The sequence below is a fragment of the Pipistrellus hanaki genome, assembly GCF_964339955.1.
Source record: "Pipistrellus hanaki genome assembly, chromosome: X".
Lineage (NCBI taxonomy): Eukaryota > Metazoa > Chordata > Mammalia > Chiroptera > Vespertilionidae > Pipistrellus > Pipistrellus hanaki.
Genome location: NC_140524.1, coordinates 86286941 through 86309038, shown reverse-complemented (window position 1 = coordinate 86309038; position 22098 = coordinate 86286941). Strand labels below are relative to the sequence as shown.

At 38.4% G+C, this 22098-nt stretch overlaps 1 protein-coding gene across 14 annotated transcripts in view; it reads left to right on the top strand.

The window, feature by feature from the left end:
* Positions 1-12365, top strand: part of GK (glycerol kinase) — a 68994-nt gene extending 56629 nt beyond the window's left edge. For 4 of the 14 annotated variants that reach the window (XM_084869624.1, XM_084869618.1, XM_084869619.1 and 1 more), the window contains 8 exons: positions 2697-2775; positions 3777-3873; positions 4706-4790; positions 5563-5683; positions 5803-5946; positions 7476-7556; positions 8115-8175; positions 10746-12365. In XM_084869624.1, coding sequence (XP_084725750.1) covers positions 2697-2775; positions 3777-3873; positions 4706-4790; positions 5563-5683; positions 5803-5946; positions 7476-7556; positions 8115-8146 — 639 coding nt within the window. In that variant the 3' untranslated portion in view covers positions 8147-8175; positions 10746-12365. Of the gene's footprint in view, positions 1-2696; positions 2776-3776; positions 3874-4705; positions 4791-5562; positions 5684-5802; positions 5947-7475; positions 7557-8114; positions 8176-9114; positions 9713-10745 lie in introns of those variants that run through there. The other 10 variants (XM_084869622.1, XM_084869625.1, XM_084869628.1 and 7 more) reach the window with 4 other exon arrangements.
* Positions 12366-22098: the final 9733 nt, after the last annotated feature.

Genomic DNA, 22098 nt, shown 5'->3' with positions numbered 1-22098 from the left:
GCTAGAACCTCCAAACAAGCCCTGAAATATAAGTTGCATATGGAAAAATGCATGTAATATCATGTACAGCCTAGCCAATTGTTATAAAGACAGGACCCATGTAACCTCACCCAGGTCAGGAAACAGAACACTAACAACACCCAGGAACCCTCTATGTGCCCCTCCCCAATCACAGCCTCCTCCCCCTCCCTAAGGCAACCACTTACCCTGACTTTTTAAAAAAAATTTTACTTACAGTTGACATACAATATTATATTAGTTTCAGGTGTTCACCCCAGTAATTTGGCATTATATAACTTACTAAGTGATCATCTGATAAATCTCATACCTATCTGACACTATACATAGTTATTAAAATATTTCCTTTTTTATAGTGATAACTCTTAAATGTGCAAGCTTAAGCTCTAGAGTTTATTTTTACATGTTTTTAAAAATATATATTTTATTGATTTTTTACAGAGAGAAAGGGAGAGGGATAAAGAGTTAGAAACTTTGATGAGAGAGAAACATCGATCAGCTGCCTCCTGCACACCCCTCACTGGGGTTGTTCCCGCAACCAAAGTACATGCCCTTGACCGGAATCGAACCTGGGACCTTTCAGTCCAAAGGCCGATGCTTTATCCACCGAGCCAAACCAGTCAGGGCTAGTTTTGCATGTTTTTAATACACTTTATATCAAAAATATAAGAGAAAGAGAAGAAAGTAAGAGAGACTGAGTTATACAGTATGTATATTAAACATTTAATCACCTTTATTTATTTTTTGTTTGTTTGTTTTTGTTAATCCTCACCTGAGGATATTTTTCCGTTGATTTTTAGAGAGAATGGAAGAGAGAAGGAGAGACAGAGAGAAACATCGATGTGAGAGAAACACATCAATTGGTTGCCTCCTGCAGGAGCCCTGATCAGGGCACCAGGCCAGGGAGGAGCCTGCAACGAAGGTACATGCCCTTGACCGGAATTGAACCTGTGACCCTTTGGTCCACATGCTGATGCTCTATCCACTGAGCCAAACCAGCTAGGGCCAGTATGTATTTTTTGATCTGGCTTGTTTCATTGAACTTTGTGCTTGTGAGATTCATCCATATTGTTAAATAGAGCTATTGTTTCATTCTTTTTTTATTACCATATGAAAATACTACCAGCAGTGTCTGGGAACACTAATTTACTCATCATCTCTTATCTATTCTACAGTTTATTCCATCGATTACATTTTTTTAATTTCACTCAGTCATTTCATTTCTAGGATTCTAATTGGTTGTTTTTATTGCTCCTTTCTTTTGATTCCTAATTTTATTAAAACTAATGGAAATCATACTTTATCATTTTTTATCACTTTTAGCACACACTTATTTTAAAGTCTTTGTCAGACTGGAGTGAATTCTATTCCAGCTCTTAGGTTTTGTTGTCTTAATAGAGTTCTTATATTTTGGAATTTTCACTTCCTTTTTCCTCTATGAAGCAGTAGTCTTAGGCAACAAGTGGACATTTGCTTGTTTGCCAGCGTCCCTACACTGGCAGGAGAGCGCCACCTAGCGCCTGGCTTCAAGCACTGAAACTGATTCTATTCCTCGTCTTTTATACCAAGCATTTGGGTCCCCTTGCTCTGGTGGAGCCAGTTTTTGGTCATCACTCCTGCTCTCACACATAGAGAAATGAATCACAACCCATCCTGCTGTGGCTTCAAGCCGTGCATTTCTGTTTCTGTCCACATCTATTCTATATATGAGTCAGCATGCGCTATTTCAGTTTTCTCTTGTTACATGTTGCCTCTAATCCTCTGCGTTTACACATCCTCCTGGCGTGTGATTCATCTAGGCCTGACATGGTTCCCATTTTCACTCTCCGTGAAAAGGAATGGGGTCACATGATCCTTCACTTGCGCCGAGACTTTAAACACGTATTTAACTGCTTCAATTTGTCACGCTGTTTCTAGTTGGAATTGTTTTCTTAGTGGTGGAAGAGGCTGAAGTGAAACAGGATGGCTGAGTGTTTTTTGCTTTCCTTGTGCTGTCTATTCATAGCGCGTTATCTTCCAGAAGCTGTGTTTTCCTCTTTTCTTGTTCATCTGTTTCTAAATATTACTTCACAAGACAGAATCCTTTGGGGGGCTTTAATATGATTATGAACTAGAGGTTATTTAGGATTTGAGCCTTCTGTGTGCTGTATTCTGTCACTAGAATATAAATACCCTTAGGCCAGGCTACTTGTCTTTTTCACCACGCCACCTCAGCCAGCTGACATGTAGTAGACACTCAATAAACATTGTTTACATTACCAAATCCTATGTTATGCCATTTTTGTCTATTTAAACACGAGCTTCAAAGAGGGTTTCTTGTATCCCCCACCTTGGTTTATTTAAATGTCCTTTCTCCCATCTCTTCTTTTGTATGATTTATGATTATAGTATTAAGAGTTTAGTGATTTTATCCCTCTTGAACCAGCTATCCTATTTTAAGAATAAGCCTATGCATTAGTTAACTATTGCTGTATAACGTTATCACCAGAAATGTCAGTGGCTTAAACCGTGCCCATGTATTTATTATCTCACAGTGCCCATGGGTCAGGAGTCCCAAAGCTGAAATTTTTAAAATGTTATTCATCTTAATAGTCTCATACGCAGAGAATTTGCACAGTGAAACCTTTTATAGTGATAACATATACTTCTCTTGGATTCTTTTTTATTCTTTTTCATAGGGTTCTGTAGCAATAGCTGGTGCTGTCATTCGCTGGCTAAGAGACAACCTTGGAATTATAAATAGCTCAGACGAAATTGGTGAGTATGTTCTAATAAAGGGTTAGAAGCTGAATAACGAAAATTTTAAATATTTTATCTTTGCAATCTGTTAGTATTTGTGCTTTTACCCCATGTGCTATGTTAGCATATATTGGTCCCTATTATTAGTTTCATTTATACCTAAAAGACTAGTTTGTGAAGATTTGTAAAAACAATGAATTAATATATTTAGTGTTGGTTATTATTAAACTGGCAAAGTAGGGCATAAAAATTACTCAAGTGTAAAATTAAACACCAAAGATTGCCAAAACCTTTGGGGAAGTAGTCCAGTTAAATTTATCTGATGAGAAAGAGCTTTAACTCTTGGATTAGAGTGAGAATTAAAACTCTAGTTAACTATAATTAACTCCAGTAAGTAAGTATTACTGTGGCTATTTTCAATATATGGATAACTCTTTTTTTAATATTTTATTGATTTTGGAGAGGAAGGGAGAGAGAGCTAGAATGGTGAGAGAAAATCATTGACCAGCTGCCTCCTACACGCCCCCTACTGGTTATCAAGCCTACAACCCCAGCATGTGCCCTTGACCGGAACCCTTCAGTCCACAGGCCAACACTCTGTCCACTGAGCAAAACTGGCTAGGGCTATGCTTTCATTTAACTTTTTAATTTTGCTCAAAGGTGAGATAATCAGAAACACGTATTTGATTAGGGATGCATTGGAGGTCACTTCATTTTTCAGTCAACAACCTTAACAGTAGTGGAAATGAGCCAAACTACCTTAACGAAACTAATCCAGTTCTTTTATTTTGGGGTGTAGGTTACATTTTACTTGTGGTATTCAATGTGGGGCAATTTATTTTGGTTGCTCCTAGCATACTGCTATAATTAGGAACATTTTATGATACTAATGAATATTTATGGTACTAATGAATAGGAAACCAAAAGTCCTGTCCTAATTTTTTAATAGATGTGTTTCTTAACTAACGTAATAGAATATATTAGAGTGACTTGTGTTTTTTTTATTTATTTAACTTTAGAAAAACTTGCTAAAGAAGTAGGTACTTCTTATGGCTGCTATTTCGTCCCGGCATTTTCAGGATTATATGCGCCTTACTGGGAGCCCAGTGCAAGAGGGTAAGAATTAAAAATAAGGTGTGCTTTTGTGGGTCTAATATTAGTCAATAGTTTCCTATCTATTTTCAAATGATTTTGAATCCTCTAACAATAAGCACCCACCATGTCGATATTCATATTGGTGTTATCTTTTTATTGACTTCAGAGAGGGAGAGGGAGATAGAAACATCAATGATGAGAGAATCATTGATTGGCTGCCTCCTGCACACCCCACTCTGAGGATCGAGCCCGCAACCCGGGCATGTGCCCTTGACCAGAATCAAACCTGGGACCCTTCAGTCCACAGGCTGTAGCTCTATCCATTGAGCCAAACTGGCTAGGGCTTATTATTTTTTTTTATCTTCAAGGCATCTGCAAGTTATGTACCAAAGGGATATCATCTAGATAAATGTTGATTTGGTTTTATATTTTTGTCACCTCTTTCTATGGATCATGAACTTTTTCATATGTGTAAGCAGGATTTTTTACTACAATGACTTTCTAAGCTACTTAATGTTTATGTCCAGTGTTGGTTTTTGTTTTTGTTAGTTTGTTTGAATTTTTTTATTAAATTGGGGTGACATTGGTCAACATGAACATATAGGTTCCAGGTGTGGGCTCTATGTTACAAGGTCTGAATATTGCATCCTGTGCCTACCACCCAAAGTCAAATCTTCTCCCATCACCTCATATTAGGAGCCCTTTTCACCCGACTTCTGTTGTTGTTTTCATTTCTATCCCCCGCCCCCCCCCCCAGTACATTTCTAACAAATTCAGCTTTTCTGTATTCAGAACATTTCAGTGATGATTCCTTTCTTGTCAACTCTAATCTTAAAAATCTTTGTGCTTTTAGGATCATCTGTGGGCTCACTCAGTTCACCAATAAATGCCATATTGCTTTTGCTGCATTAGAAGCTGTTTGTTTCCAAACCCGAGAGGTAATAAATATGGACTTGTTTTCTGATGCTTAATCTGTTTTTATCATTCTTTAACAAATTACAGATGAGTGTCAGAAATTTCGTGAATCAATTTATTAAATACTTAATCAAAAATAGGCCTGCCTAAACACTAATGTAATAAATGTAAGTTTTTGTTCATTTTGTTAGCTGGCATTACTATATATATATATATATATATATATATATATATATATATATATTTGATTTTTTACAGAGAGGAAGAGAGAGGGATAGAGAGCTAGAAACATCAATGAGAGAGAAACATCGACCAGCTGCCTCCTGCACACTTCCTACTGGGAATGTGAGCACAACCAATGTACATGCCCTTGACCGGAATCGAACCTGGGACCTCTCAGTCCTCAGATCGATGCTCTATCCACTGAGCCAAACCGGTTTTGGCGGCATTACCTTCTGAGTTCCTGTCATCTGCCAGGCACTGGGTATTTTATGGTTGGGGGGACGCTCAGTGGGACACATTGGGCAGAGGGAATAGCACTAATAGTCATTGAGGCGGGAAACCTGGGTATAAAATAAAATTTTTTGGTTTGAGCGCATACAGACGTGTAGGGAGAGAAAAGGTTGGTTGTGACCAGACCAAAGAAGGCTTAGAAGACCAGAATAAAAGTCTAAATTTTATTCTATAGGCTTTGGGAAGCTCTTAAGCATTTTTTTTTTTTTTTGGGCTAGAAGTCAGCATTTTCAGGGATGTTACTATGAAGTGGTTTATGTTCATTATGTTGGTTTATTTCAGATTCTGGATGCCATGAACCGTGACTGTGGAATTCCACTCAGTCATCTGCAGGTAGATGGAGGAATGACCAGCAATAAAATTCTTATGCAGCTACAAGCAGACATTCTGTATATCCCAGTAGGTGAGTAAACCTTCATTCCTTTACATTCTGGGACTACTGCTTCTTTTGGAAGAGCTGGTATTTAGGCATCTGTAAAAAAATACCAAGTTGTTGATGTTGATGTCGCTTTCTCCTCTCAGTGAAGCCCTCCATGCCAGAGACCACTGCCCTGGGAGCTGCCATGGCAGCGGGGGCCGCAGAAGGTGTTGGCGTTTGGAGTCTGGAACCTGATGATCTGTCAGCTGTCACTGTGGAGCGGTTTGAACCCCAGATCAATGCTGAGGGTACATTTGAAAAATGAAACTTTTCATGGTATACTGTGAACAGAGAGAGCTTGCCTTTCTGTGTATTCATAAGTTAAGGGACTAAGGACAATAACAAATGCTACTGCTTCAGGTTTGGCTACTAAGCGTATTGGGTTACACTGAATGAGTGTGGATGACAGAAATCATTTCTTATAGAAAATTCTAGCCCAACTGGTGTGGCTCAGTGGTGTTGAGCGTCAAGCTATGAACCAGGTTCAATTCCTGGTCAGTGCATATGCTCAGTCTCCAGTGGGGGTGTGTGTGTGTGTGCAAGAGGCACCTGATCAATGTTTCTATCATTCTTTTCCTCTCTCTTCCTCGATGAAATCAAAAATATCTAAAACATATATGAAATCACATTTTTATTCTTCACACATTTACAGTCCTTTTGTATAGAAGGATAGCACTACCACACTATCAGTTCTAGCTTGTTCGTATAGCCTTTTTATGAAAGGGAGAAGGATATCTATCAGCTACCCACCCCTAATTTCTACACAGATCATCTCTGGTGCCAATAGCCCAGTTTTAGGACATGATTAGCCAGACTCTAGGATAGGGGTGTCGAACTCAATCAGAGAAGGGGCCAAAATCTAAAATCCAGCCTAAATCGTGGGCCGAATGGTTTACTGAACAGTCATAAACTGACAATGTCATAAACTGACAGCGGAGTGCAGTGATGACAGCGCGGTGCGGGCCACATTGCAAGGCCTGGTGGGCTGGATTTGGCCCGCGGGCCTTGTGTTTGACACATGTGCTCTAGGACATTCTGCTGGTAACTTTTAAGCACAGCAGGGTTAGCTAGACAAAAAGCAGCAACAGTTTATTTTTTAAAATATATTTTATTGATTTTTTACAGAGAGAAAGGGAGAGGGACAGAGAGTTAGAAACATCAATGAGAGAGAAACATCGATCAGCTGCCTCCTGCATACCTCCTACTGGGGATGTGCCCACAAGCAAGGTACATGCCCTTGACTTGAATCGAACCTGGGACCTTTCAGTCCGCAGGCCGATGCTCTATCCATTGAGCCAAACCGTTCAGGGCTGAAATATATTTTTATTGATTTCAGAGAGAAAGAGAGAGGGAAACAGAGATAGAAACATCAATGATGAGAGAGAATCATTAATCGGCTGCCTCCTGCACGCCCCCCACTGGGGTTCGAGCCTACAACCCAGGCATGTGCCCTGACCAGGAATCAAACTGTGATCTCCTGGTTCATAGGTCAACGCTCAACCACTGAGCCACACTGGCAAAGCAATAGTTCATTCTTACAGAAAATAATTGTGTAGAGTTTACAAATGGCCTTGTCTCAGCAGGCAGCTTGTCTCCCAGTCACTGACCATCACTTTCAACCATACTCTCTCAAATCAGAGTCCTGGTAAAGTCCCACATCAGCTTAATGTGTGTAACAATTTGTCAAGGATGCTGAGTGAACATAAGTGTAGTGCTTAGAACATCTCAGTAAACAGCTTCCATATGTGTGTGTGCTTTTCCTGCCTTCTATTTCTAGAAAGTGAAATTCGTTTTTCTACCTGGAAGAAAGCTGTGATGAAATCAATGGGCTGGGTTACAGCTGAGTCTTCGGAAAGTGGTAACTATGCTTTTATTATTATTGCCACTTTGTCTCACTATGTTAAATAGCTTATTTAAGCACCTGACCATTTATACTTAGCAAAGCTGCATTACCATATATCTAGAGCTTCTAACATTCTGAAAACACTGTATAGTTCTAAGCATAGTGTTAATTATCAGGTTGCTATGCACATATCCTGCCATCTTATTAGTTCGTTTCTAGTACTTCTATTTATCGCTGAGTTTTCTAAAAGTAAAATTATTTCTAGTTCCTACTTATTTTTCTAGCTTCCTCTTAATGAAAAACAAAACAAAACAATCAACTACAGTCTTTGTTTTTCCCTCCTAATGTCTTACTTTACCTTTTTGGGGGGCCGTCTTTATGACCTGAACCAATAAATCATTTAGGTAGGAAAGTATTCAGTTGAAGTAGGGGACCATTTAGTTATAAATAGCCTTAAGCTTCCTTTAATATGCCTGTGCTATTTAAACAGCCTTAAACAGGCCTTTAATATAACATACTATTTTTATTATTTGCTAAATATAAGATTTGGAACATAATGAAATTTATTTACAGAAGCATATACTTTGCTGAAGAAGAGTTTATAAGTGAAATATAACCTGCCTTCCAAACCAAAGTAGGTATAGAACCACTTTTTCCCCCACCTCCACCCCCTACAACCACTTTTATTTATTTGTTTTTTGTTGATTTGAGAGAGAGAGAGAGAGAAACATCAATTTCTTGTTCTACTTTTTGATGCATTTATTGCTTGCTTCTTAAATGTGCCCTGACTGGGGATCAAACCTGTAACCTTGGTGTTCTAACAACTGAGCTGCCTGGCCAGGGCCAAAACACTTTTAATATATCTGGCTCTTAGGAGAAGCTTCTGGAACTGTGCACACCACGGATCACCATGCTTGTATTTTTAGTCTTGGATGTTCCTACTTGAAGCTTTTGTTTTTTCTCCTAAGTAAGCATAATATCCTCATTCTTTCAATCTTTTATTCTCAGAAAACATCAGAACTATCATGTTCCCAGGCAATTTTTTAGAATGTGCATTAATACAATGTAGTTTTCAAATGAGAGTAACATTGAGTCGGGTGCATTTCTTTATATACCAAATCCTATTTTTTTTAAATAAAAGAAAACAAAACCAATAGGGTTTGGCATTTATTTACAATAGGTTAATATAATTTTTCTGATAGCCAAAGCATCTATAATTTGAATGTGGGGGGATTTTGTATCTTTTGGGGAAGAATCAAGAAAGCTAAAATCCACAGCCTCCCAAAAAGTTCTCCATTGCCTTTCTTTGGCTTTGCCAGCGGAAGGCATATGGTCTACATTCTGTTCTTGGCTACTTGTGGCATGCCTCTGTATTGTTTGTTAATTGTTACAAGCCTTTAATATTGATTATATTTTTGATTTGAAGTAATAACTCTTTGCTAGCTTTTATGAATAGACTTTTTTATAACTTATTTTGTTTTGCTATCATGTGATTCTTAACACAAATATTGTAATTATGTGTCTCTCTTTTGGTTTGCTTGACGGGAAATCCCTTCTACTTGGATGACCACAGGTGACCCTAGTATCTTCTGTAGTCTACCCCTGGGCTTTTTTATAATGAGTAGCATGATAATGTTTATCGGAGCAAGGTACATCTCAGGTCAGTTACTCTTTAAATTAGACAATTTTATTAGTTAGCGTTAATGTTTGTCTATAACACAGCAGAAAGTGTTCAGTGTTTTTCATTCTTCCTATGCTTAGGAACCTGAAAAATCCATTAAGGTTCTGACTAGACAATCTTTTGTGGCAGTCAAAATTAAGGATTGAGGTGTTTGTTATGTTGTCAACTATGAGCAGAAGTGAAAGTACTACTTTTAATGCTAAATGACAGGACTTTCAGAACATTAGCAGAGTATCTGTAAAACCCAAACCAGGGAAAATGTATAGTCTCTTTTGCTTTAGTTTGAAAAAAATACATTTTTTGAACCGAAGTTTTAAAAATTATTGCTTGAATAAATGGGTTGAACTAAAACTGAATTATTAGTTTTACACCTTAACTTCCACTAAATGTTTTTATGAAAGTAAAATTGCTCAGCATGTGATGAAATAAGTTGTGTAACCTATATTCATTTAAATATAACCATCATTTTGGAAGCTGTTCCTGATGATAGCTCAATTTTTCTTAAAATTAATCACTTAAATGGAAACAACTCATCCCATATGTTGCCAAGAACGTGTAGCATTTTAAAAGTCTTCATTATTAGAGAAAGAGTTCAATTATTTCTCTTGATTAATTAGATGATGACCTAGTTTTAAAATTTAAGCTTTATTGATATGGGAGAAACATCTGTTTGTAGGAATCTGATATGTCTTACTTTAGCTTGCCATCATCAGATAATTATTTATATCAGGAATTAGGTTATTTTTATTAATCATAAAATATGGGTTACTTGCATGAGAATTTAAAACTAAGATTGCCTTTTTCTGTATTCTTCATATTTGGAATGAATTTGTTCGAATCTTTGTTTCCATAATAACAGTACCTTATGTTGGTATTAGTGCTTTATACCTTACAAAGGGCTTCTGTATATATATAAATCTATACTGAATTAGCAGATATCTATTTTCTTGCTGGAAGGTGCAAATATTCCCCAGAAGAACTATAATTTAAATTTGTAATGAAATGTTTATGCTGTTTGGGGGAAAGTTCTATGATTTTTTTCAGTATCCTGCTGTATTTTTGGCTGTGTAATAATCATCTAGAAAAGGAAAGAAAAGAACATTGCAGCTAAAAGTTTTCATTGATTTTCTTTTCCCACTGATTCCCCTTTGGTACCATGACAGGATGGAAAGGACTGCTGTCTATGAAAATTGAAATATGTAGCATATCTCTGAGCTAAAGGATACATTAAGTTTCCAAATTCCTAGGCCCTCAAAATGGATTCGGTAGCCAACTTTAGGTTCTTTGTTGGTAACATATGCTGAGATTTGATAACAGTGGAATTGTTTGCCTTGGTAAACAATTAGCAGTAGTGTTAATATTTGCTAATTCTGGAATTGGCTGTTCTATTTGCTGCATTTTTAACTGAAACAATATTTAGAAACGATATGGAATTTCTAACTCTATAAATGATTAGTTTCATTGCTTTAACTCCTGAATTGCATGTATATTGTTATTGACATGGTTTTTGTCCCCCACTTTAGGTATCCCATAAATAACACAACTCATGGATTCCAACAGTGCGAGCTCTTTACCCAACAAGAGACTCCAGTGATTCTCTTACTCTGATGACACTATTCATAGACTCTGATTTTATTTATAAGCCACTTGCTGCATGACCCTCGAAGTTGACCTGTGGCTCAAAATAAAGAAAATGCAGCAGAAAGAATGCTATAGAAACATTGGTGTGTTTTTTAACATCAATCCTAAGATTGGACCAGCCACCTCTGGAGCTGACCCCTCCTTTGCCATCACTTCATGCCCCATTTCCTCTAAGATGTAGAAAGAATCCAGATCCTGTCCATTGGCAGCTTTCCTCGAGCACTGTCAGATGCTGATGGGCCAGGATTTGATTCTCTGCACTACACACACTTGATCAAGGGATTATTGCTACCTGGCTAAAAATGAGTGACTTTGTGTTTGTTTTTAGCAGAACCCTAAAGTTCTCTTTTCTGCCTATGCAGGAGCCCACAGAATCTTCACTGATTGTGTAGGTAGGATCCTCTACTAAACACTTAAAATGAAAATTTAGTATTATCATAGCTTAGCTATTTTTCTGAAAAGTATTTGCCAAAACCAAAATTCTTCCTGTCTGGATCTTATAGGGAAGGACACTTTTTCCTTCCCCCCCCCCCCCCCATCTCTCCTTTTTATATTTTTTACCTTATATGTATAACATACATGCCTATCTATTTTATATACTGAGGGTACCCCATTTATAAACTAAGAGTACATTTTACATGGTCTCACTGATTACACTGAATTTGTGTCCGGATCTTGTAGAAAAGAACACTTTTTCTTTTCTTTTTATATTTCTTACTTTGTATGTAGTGCATACATGCCTCTATATTTTATATACTAAAGGTAGCCCATTTATAAATTAAAAGCACATTATATTCAGTAGGTTATAATGGGGCTGGTCTTAAGTGGACCACTATGTGTATAAATATTTTGGGGAAAACAGCTGTATATGTTTTGGGGCAACAGTTATACATATTATTTACCAGGAGAAACTTTTTCTTAAAGAGCCAACATTTGAAATTTAAATGTGTTCTATGTCAATAAAAGAAAATATACTTTATTGTGACTTCAACTATGTTTCTTATACTTTACATTTTTACTTAAAATTTTTAGCTGGATACATGCTAAAGAAAGAAAACTATGGAATACTATAGTAAATACTGTTTTCAAACACAAGTACTAGTTCATATAAAGTTATTTTCCTTTAACATCATTTTAAACTTATTTGGGATCCTTTTGAGGGGATACCCAAATAGGTTAAAATTTTAAGTTAAAACACACCTTAGAAATAAAGCCAAGATCACTTTCCACCCAAATATGTTCTTAATTGCTGATGCACAGTTATAATTTCTATTTGAGATGACAATTACCTCTGCATACTGTCAAAACGATAAAAGGTTTACTATTAGAAATGGCTTCCAGTGAAACCAAGAATTTCTCAAAATATTTAGTATTGCGTGTGCCTAATGTAGCTTCTTAATGTCAATTTTTAAAACATCCTAAAATTAATTGCTGTTTATTACAAGTAAGAATATACTGCCTCCTAATTATTTTATTCAATCAGTGTTGAAAATGGAAATATATTTATATGCTAATATGAAAAGTTTTGTTTGGAATTAATGCTAACTTGAATTTGCAGTGCTCATTGTGCTGTGGAATCTGCTGGGTTTTATTGATGCTGCTGCCATGTTAGTGACATAAATATTAAAGGTACTGTGAAATTACTACTTTGTGGCAGGGTACTTTTAAACATACTTATGTTTCTACAAAGGTAGTTCAAGTTCATTGTAAATAATTGTGAAAATCACTGTTCCGATCCTTTTCAGATGACATTAATTTTCTATAATTTGCAATATTTGTAAATGTTTGAAAATTGTACACATGGATTATTTCCTGATAAATGTACTTAAAATAAATTTACCCCTCATTATTACTTGCATTTCTCATTTACAGACTATAACTTAGTTCTAAATCTAATGAGGCAATGAGAACCTCGGCTATTAGCACTTGATCAGGCACATTCTGCAGAAATAACCAACAGCCGAGGAGGTCGTTTCTGGAATGATGAGCACCTCAGTCATCCTATTACAAAAGACTACATTATCTATTTCAGCATCCAAAACATACCCTAGCAAGGTTAGCAGCCTTAATCCATAGGGGTCTCTTGTTGACTGACCATGACCTCCCGGTTTCATTCTATACTTAATTTTTCTCTACCTGCATTAATTGGTGGAGTCAAGTGTGCCATTATTCTCTCAACTCAATACCTCACACCTTCATCTTTTGTTCTCTAACTGATTGGTAAAATAATGGATCTTTGCTTCTGAATTTTTTAGCATTTTTTTTGAAGTGCCCAAAGCTCAGTCTTAGGTTTATGGGTGTTTTATGTCACGCAGGAATGAAAAATGATAGCTATTTAGAAGAAATCACCAAATGAAAAATGTCATAGCAAAGAAACGAACAGCATTGGCAGTAGAGTAGGTGGTATTTACCTTCATAGTGTCTACCTAACAGTACAACAATTATTTTTATAGCTTTAATGAGGTATAATTGATATATAGAAAACTGGACATATTTCATCTATGTAATTTGATTCGTTTGGACGTAGGCATAAACCTATCATACCATCACCACAATCAAGGTAATAAATCTTTCCTTCACCTCCAAAACTTTCTTTGTTCCCTTTGCTTTCTTTGTGTGTATGTGTGGTAAGAATGCTTAACACAAGATCTACTCTTGTCGAAACTGGTTTGGCTCAGTGGATAGAGTGTTGGCCTGCAGACTGAAAGGTCCCAGGTTCGATTCCAGTCAAGGGCATGTACCTTGGTTGTGGGCTCATCCCCAGTAGGGGGTGTGCAGGAGGCAGCTGATCAATGTTTCTCTCTCATCGATCGATGTTTCTAACTCTTTCCCTCTTCCTTCTTCTCTGTAAAAAATCAATGAAATATATATTTTTAAAAAAGATCTACCCTCTTAAATTTTTAAGTGCACAGTATGGTATTTTTCACTATAGACATTATGTTGTACAGGAGAGCTCCAGAATTTACTCATTCTGTATAACTACTTTTATAGCCATCGGACAACTCAGCATAATGTACTCTAGTTCCATCCATAAACTGTGGTACAGCCACAAAATAGAGAATGTGTAGCTTCAGAAAGAATGAGGATACCTAGGAACATGGAAACATCCAGAAAAAGAGAAAAAGCAAGGTACAGAGGATTGCATGTATTACCTTTCCATTTAAAAAAGATGGCTCGGATCTTCACCCATGCTGGAAGGACATAGAAGAACCTGTTAATAGTGTTGACTTGTGTTACATGCCCTTGAGCCCACTCCAATTCCTGGAAACCCTGTGAATGAGTGATGTCTGCAATGTCCTGTCCTCAACAGCCCCACTCAGCTCCTGGTGACACATTCCTGTGACTATTTTTTTTTTTCTTTATTGGTGCCGTGTCGGCAAACTGCGGCTCGAGAGTCACATGTGGCTCTTTGGCCCCTTGAGTGTGGCTTTTCCACAAAATACCACGTCCTGGGTGAGTCTGTTTTGAAGAAGTGGCATAAGAAGAAGTTTAAGTTTAAAAAATTTGGCTCTCAAAAGAAATTTCAATCGTTGTACTGTTGATATTTGGCTGCTGACTGATGAGTTTGCTGACCACTGGATTAAGGTATTACATATGTGACTTTATCCCTCCATTAGCCCCCCACACCCCTTCCCCTTTCATGCCCTCATCCCCCTGTTGTCTGTGTCCATTGGCTAAGCTTATATACATACATACGAGTCCTTTGATTGATCTTACCACCAACCTCCCCTGCCTTCCCTCTGAGGTTTGACAGTATGGTCCATGCTTCTTTGTCTCTGGATCTGTTTTTGTTCATCAGTTTATGTTGTTCACTATATACCATAAATGAGTGAGATCATGTGATGTTTTTAACTGACTTATTTCGCTTAGCATAATGCTCTCCAGGTCCATCCATGCTGTTGCAAATCCTGAGCCTTATTTTATGGACTCAATTCATCTCATATTTGGTCTTCTTGTCCTGATGCCTTCTATTTTTCCCAGCATTATTGTCTTTGCCCAAGGACTCTTCACATAATGTGCCCGAAATAGGACAGCTTCGGGTTTGTCATTTTTGCCTCCCGCAATGTTTCGGGCTTGATTTGCTCTAGTTCCTACTTATTTATCTTTATTTTATTAAAAACAAATATTTTATTGATTTTTTTTTTACAGAAAGGAAGAGAGAGGGATATAGAGTCAGAAACATCTATGAGAGAGAAACATCAATCAGCTGCCTCCTGCACACCTCCTACTGGGGATGTGCCCACAACCAAGGTACATGCCCTTGACCAAAATCAAACCTGGGACCCTTCAGTCCGCAGGCCAATGCTCTATCCACTGAGCCAAACCGGTTTTGGCCCACTTGTTTATCTTTCTGGTGGTCCAGGGTATCCATGACATCTTTAAAATGAATCATTTTTTCCTAGCCTATTCCCAGATATTATTCTTAAATTCCATCAAACATTTAAGGATAAAATAATAAAGTAATCTGCAATATTTTTCAGAAAATATAAGACAGAAGCAATCTTAATTCTTTTAGTGAGGCCAGCATTACCCTGACTAAGCCCAAAGCCAAGTAAATATATTACTAGAAAAGAAAAGTATAGACAAATATTTCTCATGTACAATACATAGATTTAAAAATCCTTAAAATAATAGCAAAAATCCAGCAGTGTATAAGAAGAAGAATACCTCATGAAGTGGGGCTAATTTCCAGAATTTATAAATCAACACTTATAAATCAATTAGTGTACTTCATTGTATAATAGACTGAATTAAAAATGATCATATCAATAGATGTAGAAAATTAATTAAATTTTAATACCCATTTATGTTAAAATCTTTTTCTTAAACATATTTTATTGATTTTTTTACAGAGAGGAAGAGAGGGGGATAGAGAGTTAGAAACATCGATGAGAGAGAATCATCTATCAGCTGCCTCTTGCACACCCTCTACTGGGGATGTGCCCGCAACCAAGGTACATAACCTTGACCTGAATCGAACCTGGGACCTTTCAGTTCACAGGCCGAAGCTCTATCCACTGAGCCAAACCGGTTTCGGCTGTTAAAATCTTTTAAAATTAGGATTAGAAGAGAATTTCCTTAACCTGATACAGGGGACATAAGAAAACAGCTAATACTATGCCTAATGATGAAAGTGAATGCTTTTTTCCTAAGTTTGGAAACAACAAGGATGTCTTATTACTCCTAGTCAGTGTTGTAATGGAAATCCTATTTTGTGCAAGACTACTTTGGAATTAAGAAATCGAAATTAATTTTATCTAAGAGAAGCAATAATATTTTTTTGCATCGTACTATTAGAAATATAATTGTGGGTGTATAGAAGCTAAACATAGACAAAGAAGAAGGCATAGTGAAGCATTGCCTTGCTTCCAAAACTTTGGAGCTCTGCTGTAGCGATACATTTAAAAAGTTTTTATTCAGCCCAGCCAGTGTTGCTCAGTGGTTGAACATCAACCCATGAACCAGAAGGTCGCCTTTAGATTCCTGGTTAGGGCCCAATAGGCGGCGTGCAGGAGGCAGCCAATCAATGATTCATTGATTCTCTCTCTCCCTCGTCCTCTGAAATCAATAAAAATATATTTTTGAAATCAATAAAAACATTAAAAAAGTTTTAATCCAAAACAGTGATGATAACTTGCAATTAAGTGAATGGTCTGAGTTTATACTATTCCTTTCTCTGCCTTCAGGTTTCTAGGTTAAGGAATAATGAGTTTTGTTTCTAAAATTGCTTTTAGTGGCGCTAATTTTAGTCCCCTTAGGGAAGGGATTGGAGAAAGGAAGGTGTTTTTCTTATATGCTTTAGTGATCAATTGACTTCAGTACGTCCAAATTAACTTGGCCATTATAACTTAATGTGCTTAAAGATTTTCTGAAATCAAAAGGAAGGAAAGATTAAAATTCATTTGTGACATCAAATATTTGGTTACTAATGTAAAATATACTTAAATTGTTAGGTTTATGGAATTACCTTCGCAAGACAATAACAAAAAGTGACTTTTTTAGAGTCAATTTTTCAGTTTAGGGTAGTTGTAGATTTTGCTAGCTGGGGATATCAGTTATCTATTGTTGCATAGGAGACTACTCCAAAACTTCATGGTTTTAAACCAAAACAATTTTATTGGTGATAATTCGGTGATTGTCAATTTGGCCTGAGCTCAGTGAGGGCAGTTCTGTTGGTCTTGTCTGGATCACCCGTGGGCATACGGTCAGATGACAAGTTGGCTGGGGGCTGGCTGGCCCCAGTTGACCTCACTTAACCATCTGACAGCCAAGGCTGCTGGCCAAAGCACCTAAGTTGTTTTCCATGTTGCCTAGCCAGCAGGGTAGCTCAAACTTTTCCCCATGGTCCCAACCGGGCAAAATGGAAGTTGTAAGGCCTCTTGAGGCCTTGGCTTTGGCAGTTCCACAATGTCACTTCCACCGCTCTCTGTTGGTCAGAGCAAATCATAAGGCTGGCCTAGATTCAAGGGAAAGAAACACTGACTCCCACCTCTTCATAGGAAAAACTGCACATAGTCTGTGGCCATATTTATCTATCATACTAGCTTATTTAGGTAAACTCACTCATTCAAAATGTTAAAATAGCCCAGCTGGTGTGCCTCATTGTGTGAGCCTTGACCTATGAACCAGGAGGTTACAGTTGGATTCCGGTCAGGGCACATGCCTGGGTTGGGTTGCAAGCTCGATCCCCAGTGTGGCAGCCAATCAATGAATCTCTCTGATCATTAATGTCTCCCTCTCCTTTCCTCTCTGAAATAAAAGTATTTATTTTAAAAAAATGTCAAGATAGTAGCCATGGCTGGTGTATCTCAGTTGGTTGGGCCAGTGCACCCAAGGATTGCCAGTTCAATTTCCAGTCAGGGCATATGCCCTGGTTGTGGCTCAAGCCCTAGTCCCCTGCAGGAGGTGATGATCAGAGGGGGCAATCAATGTTTCTCCTCCCCCTCTCTCCCTCTCTTTCTAAAAATCAATTTAGAAAATATTTGCCTTAAAAGTATTGAAGAGCTGAAAAGACTGTAGTGAACTTCCAGGCTAAATTTTACTTTGGGAATGATAGCCTTAATCAGAGATATCCTATATAATAAAAGGCTAATATGCAAATAGATTGAATGGCAGAATGACTGGTTGCTATAATGCACACTGACCACCAGGGGGCAGATGTTCTATGCAGAAGTTGTCCCCTGGTGGTCAGTGTGCTCCCACAGGGGGACCACAGCTCAGCCAGAAGCCCTGAGCCAGGCTCATTGGGGAGCGCAGTGGCAGTGGCAGGAGCCTCTCCCGCCTCTCTGGTAGTGCTAAGGATGCCCATGGGGAGCAAGCCTAAGCCATCCCCCAAGGGCTCCTGGACTGCAAGAGGGTGCAGGCCAGGGTGAAGAACCAACCCTCCCCCAAGTGCATGAATTTTGTGCACTGGGCCTCTAGTAAGCTATAAGAGCACAAAAGTTGATTGAGCCTCACACTTGGAATTCAAAAGTCCAAAATTAGGACACAGTCAAAATAAAGTGTGTTTTTTTTTAATTTAATAAATCTTTATTCAGGTTGTTACAATTGTTTCTCCTTTCTCCCCTCCCCCATAGCTCCCCTCCACCCGGTTCTCACCCCACCCTCTGCCCTAACCCTCCCCACACCTCTGTCCTCATCCATAGGTCTTAAAGGAAGTCTTATAGGCATTTCTCCAGCATTACAGGAGGATCCAAAAAGACTACACTTCCAGGATAAGGACAGGATCTACTCCCTCAACCCCTATCCCAGGAGACTACAGGGTAGACTGCCTTGACTCCAAGTGAGAGCTAGAGAAGAAAGAAAAAGTTAGGATTTTGAGCTTTGCCTGGTTTTGACACAGTCATTAGTTTTGTGGCCTTGGTCTAGTTGGTTAACTTGCATCATTTCCTCATCTAGGGGGGAAAAAAAAAGATAAGAATCTTCACCTCTTAAGAGTTGTGAGGGCGCCGAAGCCGGTTTGGCTCAGTGGTAGAGTGTCTGTCTGCGGACTGAAAGGTCCCAGGTTCGATTCCGGTCAAGGGCATGTACCTTGGTTGCGGGCACATCCCCGATAGGCGGTGTGCAAGAGGCAGCTGGTCGATGTTACTCTCTCATCGACGTTTCTAGCTCTATCTCTCTCCCTTCCTCTCTGTAAAGAATCAATAAAATATGTAAAAAAAAAAAAAAAAAAAAAAAAAAAAAAAAGAGTTGTGAGGGCTAAGGGAAATAATACATACAAATTGCTTAGAATAGGTGTCATGAGCAACTGCTCAATAAATGTTATTTAATAGGAAAGTAGTCATGATAAATAGTGTTACAAAAGGAAGAGCATTGCCTGGCTGGTGTACCTCAGTGGTTGTCAACCCATGAACCAGGAGGTCATGGTTTGATTCCAGGTCAGAGCTCATGCCTGGGTTGTGGGCTCAATCCCTGGTCATTGATTCTCTCAAATTGATGTTTCTATCCCTCTCCCTTTCCCTCTCCCTATCCCTCTTTGAAATAAAAAAGAAAAAGGCCTTAGCCGGTTTGGCTCAGTAGATAGAGCTTCGACTCGCTGACTTAGGGTCCTGAGTTCAATTCCGGTTGCAGGCTGGATCCCCAGTAGGTGTGGGAGGCAACCAATTGATGTGTCTCTCACATCGATGTTTATCTTTTTGTCTCTCCCACTCTCTCCCACTCTCTCCTACTCTCTCTCTAAAAATCAGTGGGAAAATATCCTGTGAAGATTAACAATAAATAATAAAAATTTTAAAAAGAAAGAGGGTCTAGTGGTTTTCTTCCTACTTTTGTATCCTCCTGGTCCCTTCATGCCCTATGCCCAGGTCGAAATGTCATATGCCCAACAAAGGCCAGACAAGAAATGTAAAGAGGTGAGCGAGAAATTAAAACAGAGAGAGCCCTAGCTAGTTTGGCTCCGAGGATAGTGTCGGCCTGTGGACTGAAGGTCCTGGTTTCGATTCTGGTCAAGGGCACATGCCCGGGTTGCGGGTTCTATCCCAGGTAAGGGGTGTGCAGCAGGTAGCCCATCAATGATTCTCAACATTGATGTTTCCATCTCCCTCTCCCTTCCTCTCTGAAATCAATAAAAATATATTAGAAAGAAAGAAAACAGGGATAGACTCTGTAGATCACATGACCTGTGTGAATGGTGATGGTTGCCATGGGAGAATGCAAACCCCTGCTACAATATCTTAATTAGCACAATCCTACTCATATAAAGTAGACATTTGGGAAATAAGAATACACTATATTAAATTCAGAAGCTCTTGGGAGGCAGGTTACCAAAGTATAAAAAATATTGCATGTCCTTGAAAAGGAGGAGCCAGAATTTGAATCTAAATCTGTTTCCAGGGGGAAAATACCTGCGAGGTTTAATATAAAATATTGACCCTCTGGTTATAAAATGTTGCTTATGTAAGGTGATATATAGGTAATAATAATAATAATTATTATAATTATTATTATTATTATTGAGCTGAAACCGGTTTGGTTCAGTGGATAGAGCGTCGGTCTGTGGACAGAAAGGTCCCAGGTTCGATTCCGGTCAGGGGCATGTACATTGGTTACAGGCACATCCCCGGTGGATGGTGTGCAGGAGGTAGCTTGTCGATGTTTCTCTGTCATTGATGTTTCTAGCTCTCTATCTCCTTTCCTCTCTGTGAAAAGTCAATAAAATATATAATAATAATAATAATAATAATAATAATATTGAGTTGTTGCTATATATCCAGCTTCACTGCTTTATATATCAATACTTTCTCGTGCATTATCACATTTAATTCTCAGAAATACCATTTACATTATTTAACACTTTACACTCTGCCTAGATAATTTATTAAGCTGTTACAATATGTTTTGTTTCTGTTGTATTTTTTTCCCTTTATCACTTGGAGGGGGAGAAAGAGATAAATGCTTCTAAGGGCAGTGAGTGAGGAAAAAGAGGAGACTGAGCCCCAAGTTTCTACCATAGGGACACTCAGGCTCTTCTCCCAACAGAGACTTGGCAAGGGAGCTTCAGAGGCCTCTCAGGTGAACAGGAACAGATGATGGAGTGTTTGGTACTCAAGCACGCTAATCCTAGGACCAGAATCTTCCCCAGGAGCAGAAAAGCTCCTTGAATCCCTAAAGGCCTTTCAGAGAAGTTGAGTGATGGGAGTGAGTAACAGAACAGTGTCTAGCCCAAGTATGTCAGATTCCAAAGCCAATGTTCTTAACCGGACTTCTTAGCATCCTTGACTCTCTTCTGATCATGATTAACTGTTGTTATACCAGGTGCATTTCTGGGGCCAAAAGCTGAATAGTGTACACTTCTAGAAATGGTAGTGGAGCTGAAACCAGTTTGGCTCAGTGGATAGAGCGTCAGCCTGTGGACTGAAAGGTCCCGGGTTTGATTCTGGTCAAGGGCATGTACCTTGGTTGCAGGCACATTCCTAGTAGGGGGTGTGCAAGAATCAGCTGATCGATGATTCTCTATCATCGATGTTTCTAACTCTCTATCCCTCTCTCTTCCTCTCTGTAAAAAAACAATAAAAATAATAAACAAATAAAAATGGTAGTGGGCCCAGCCGGCGTGGTTCAGTGATTGAGCATCGACTTATGAAGTAAGAGGTCACGGTTCCATTCCCAGTCAGGGCATATGCTGGGGTTGTGGGCTCGATCCTCATTATGGGGCATGCAGGAGGCAGCTGATCAATGATTCTCATCTTTGATGAGAATCAAAGATGAGAATCATTGATCTCTCTCTCCCTCTCCCTTCCTCTCTGAAATTAATAAAAAATATATTTTAAAAAGATGGTACTGGAACAGTAGACGTGACATGGAATTCAGCCACCTGCCCTGCAATCCTACTGTGTTAGCTTTGATTCCACATTCTAGTGGATGATACAGGCTTGCTTCCTAGAAATGTGGCCCACTTTCATTCAAAGTTGCTATACTGACTATTTGCAGATGTATTTACTTTCAAGCCTTTATTTTCTACTTCAGTAACCTCTGCCATTCATATTTATTATTAAGCCATAAAGCATACGTAATTACACCTAAGTAGGTGACTCTAAATTAGCAAATTCCAATCCCGTCAACCTCAGAAGATTTATCTGTTCTAGGGGTAATTAATCTTCTTCATCACTGATTCTCTGGAGGGATTTCAGAACTTCTTTTCATGGCCATTGCTTCTCGGATAACTGGCAAAGTAGCTTGAGCAGCCTTTGAAAGTGCTGGATGTTTGATAAATGTCTAGAACTTGCATTTAAAGTT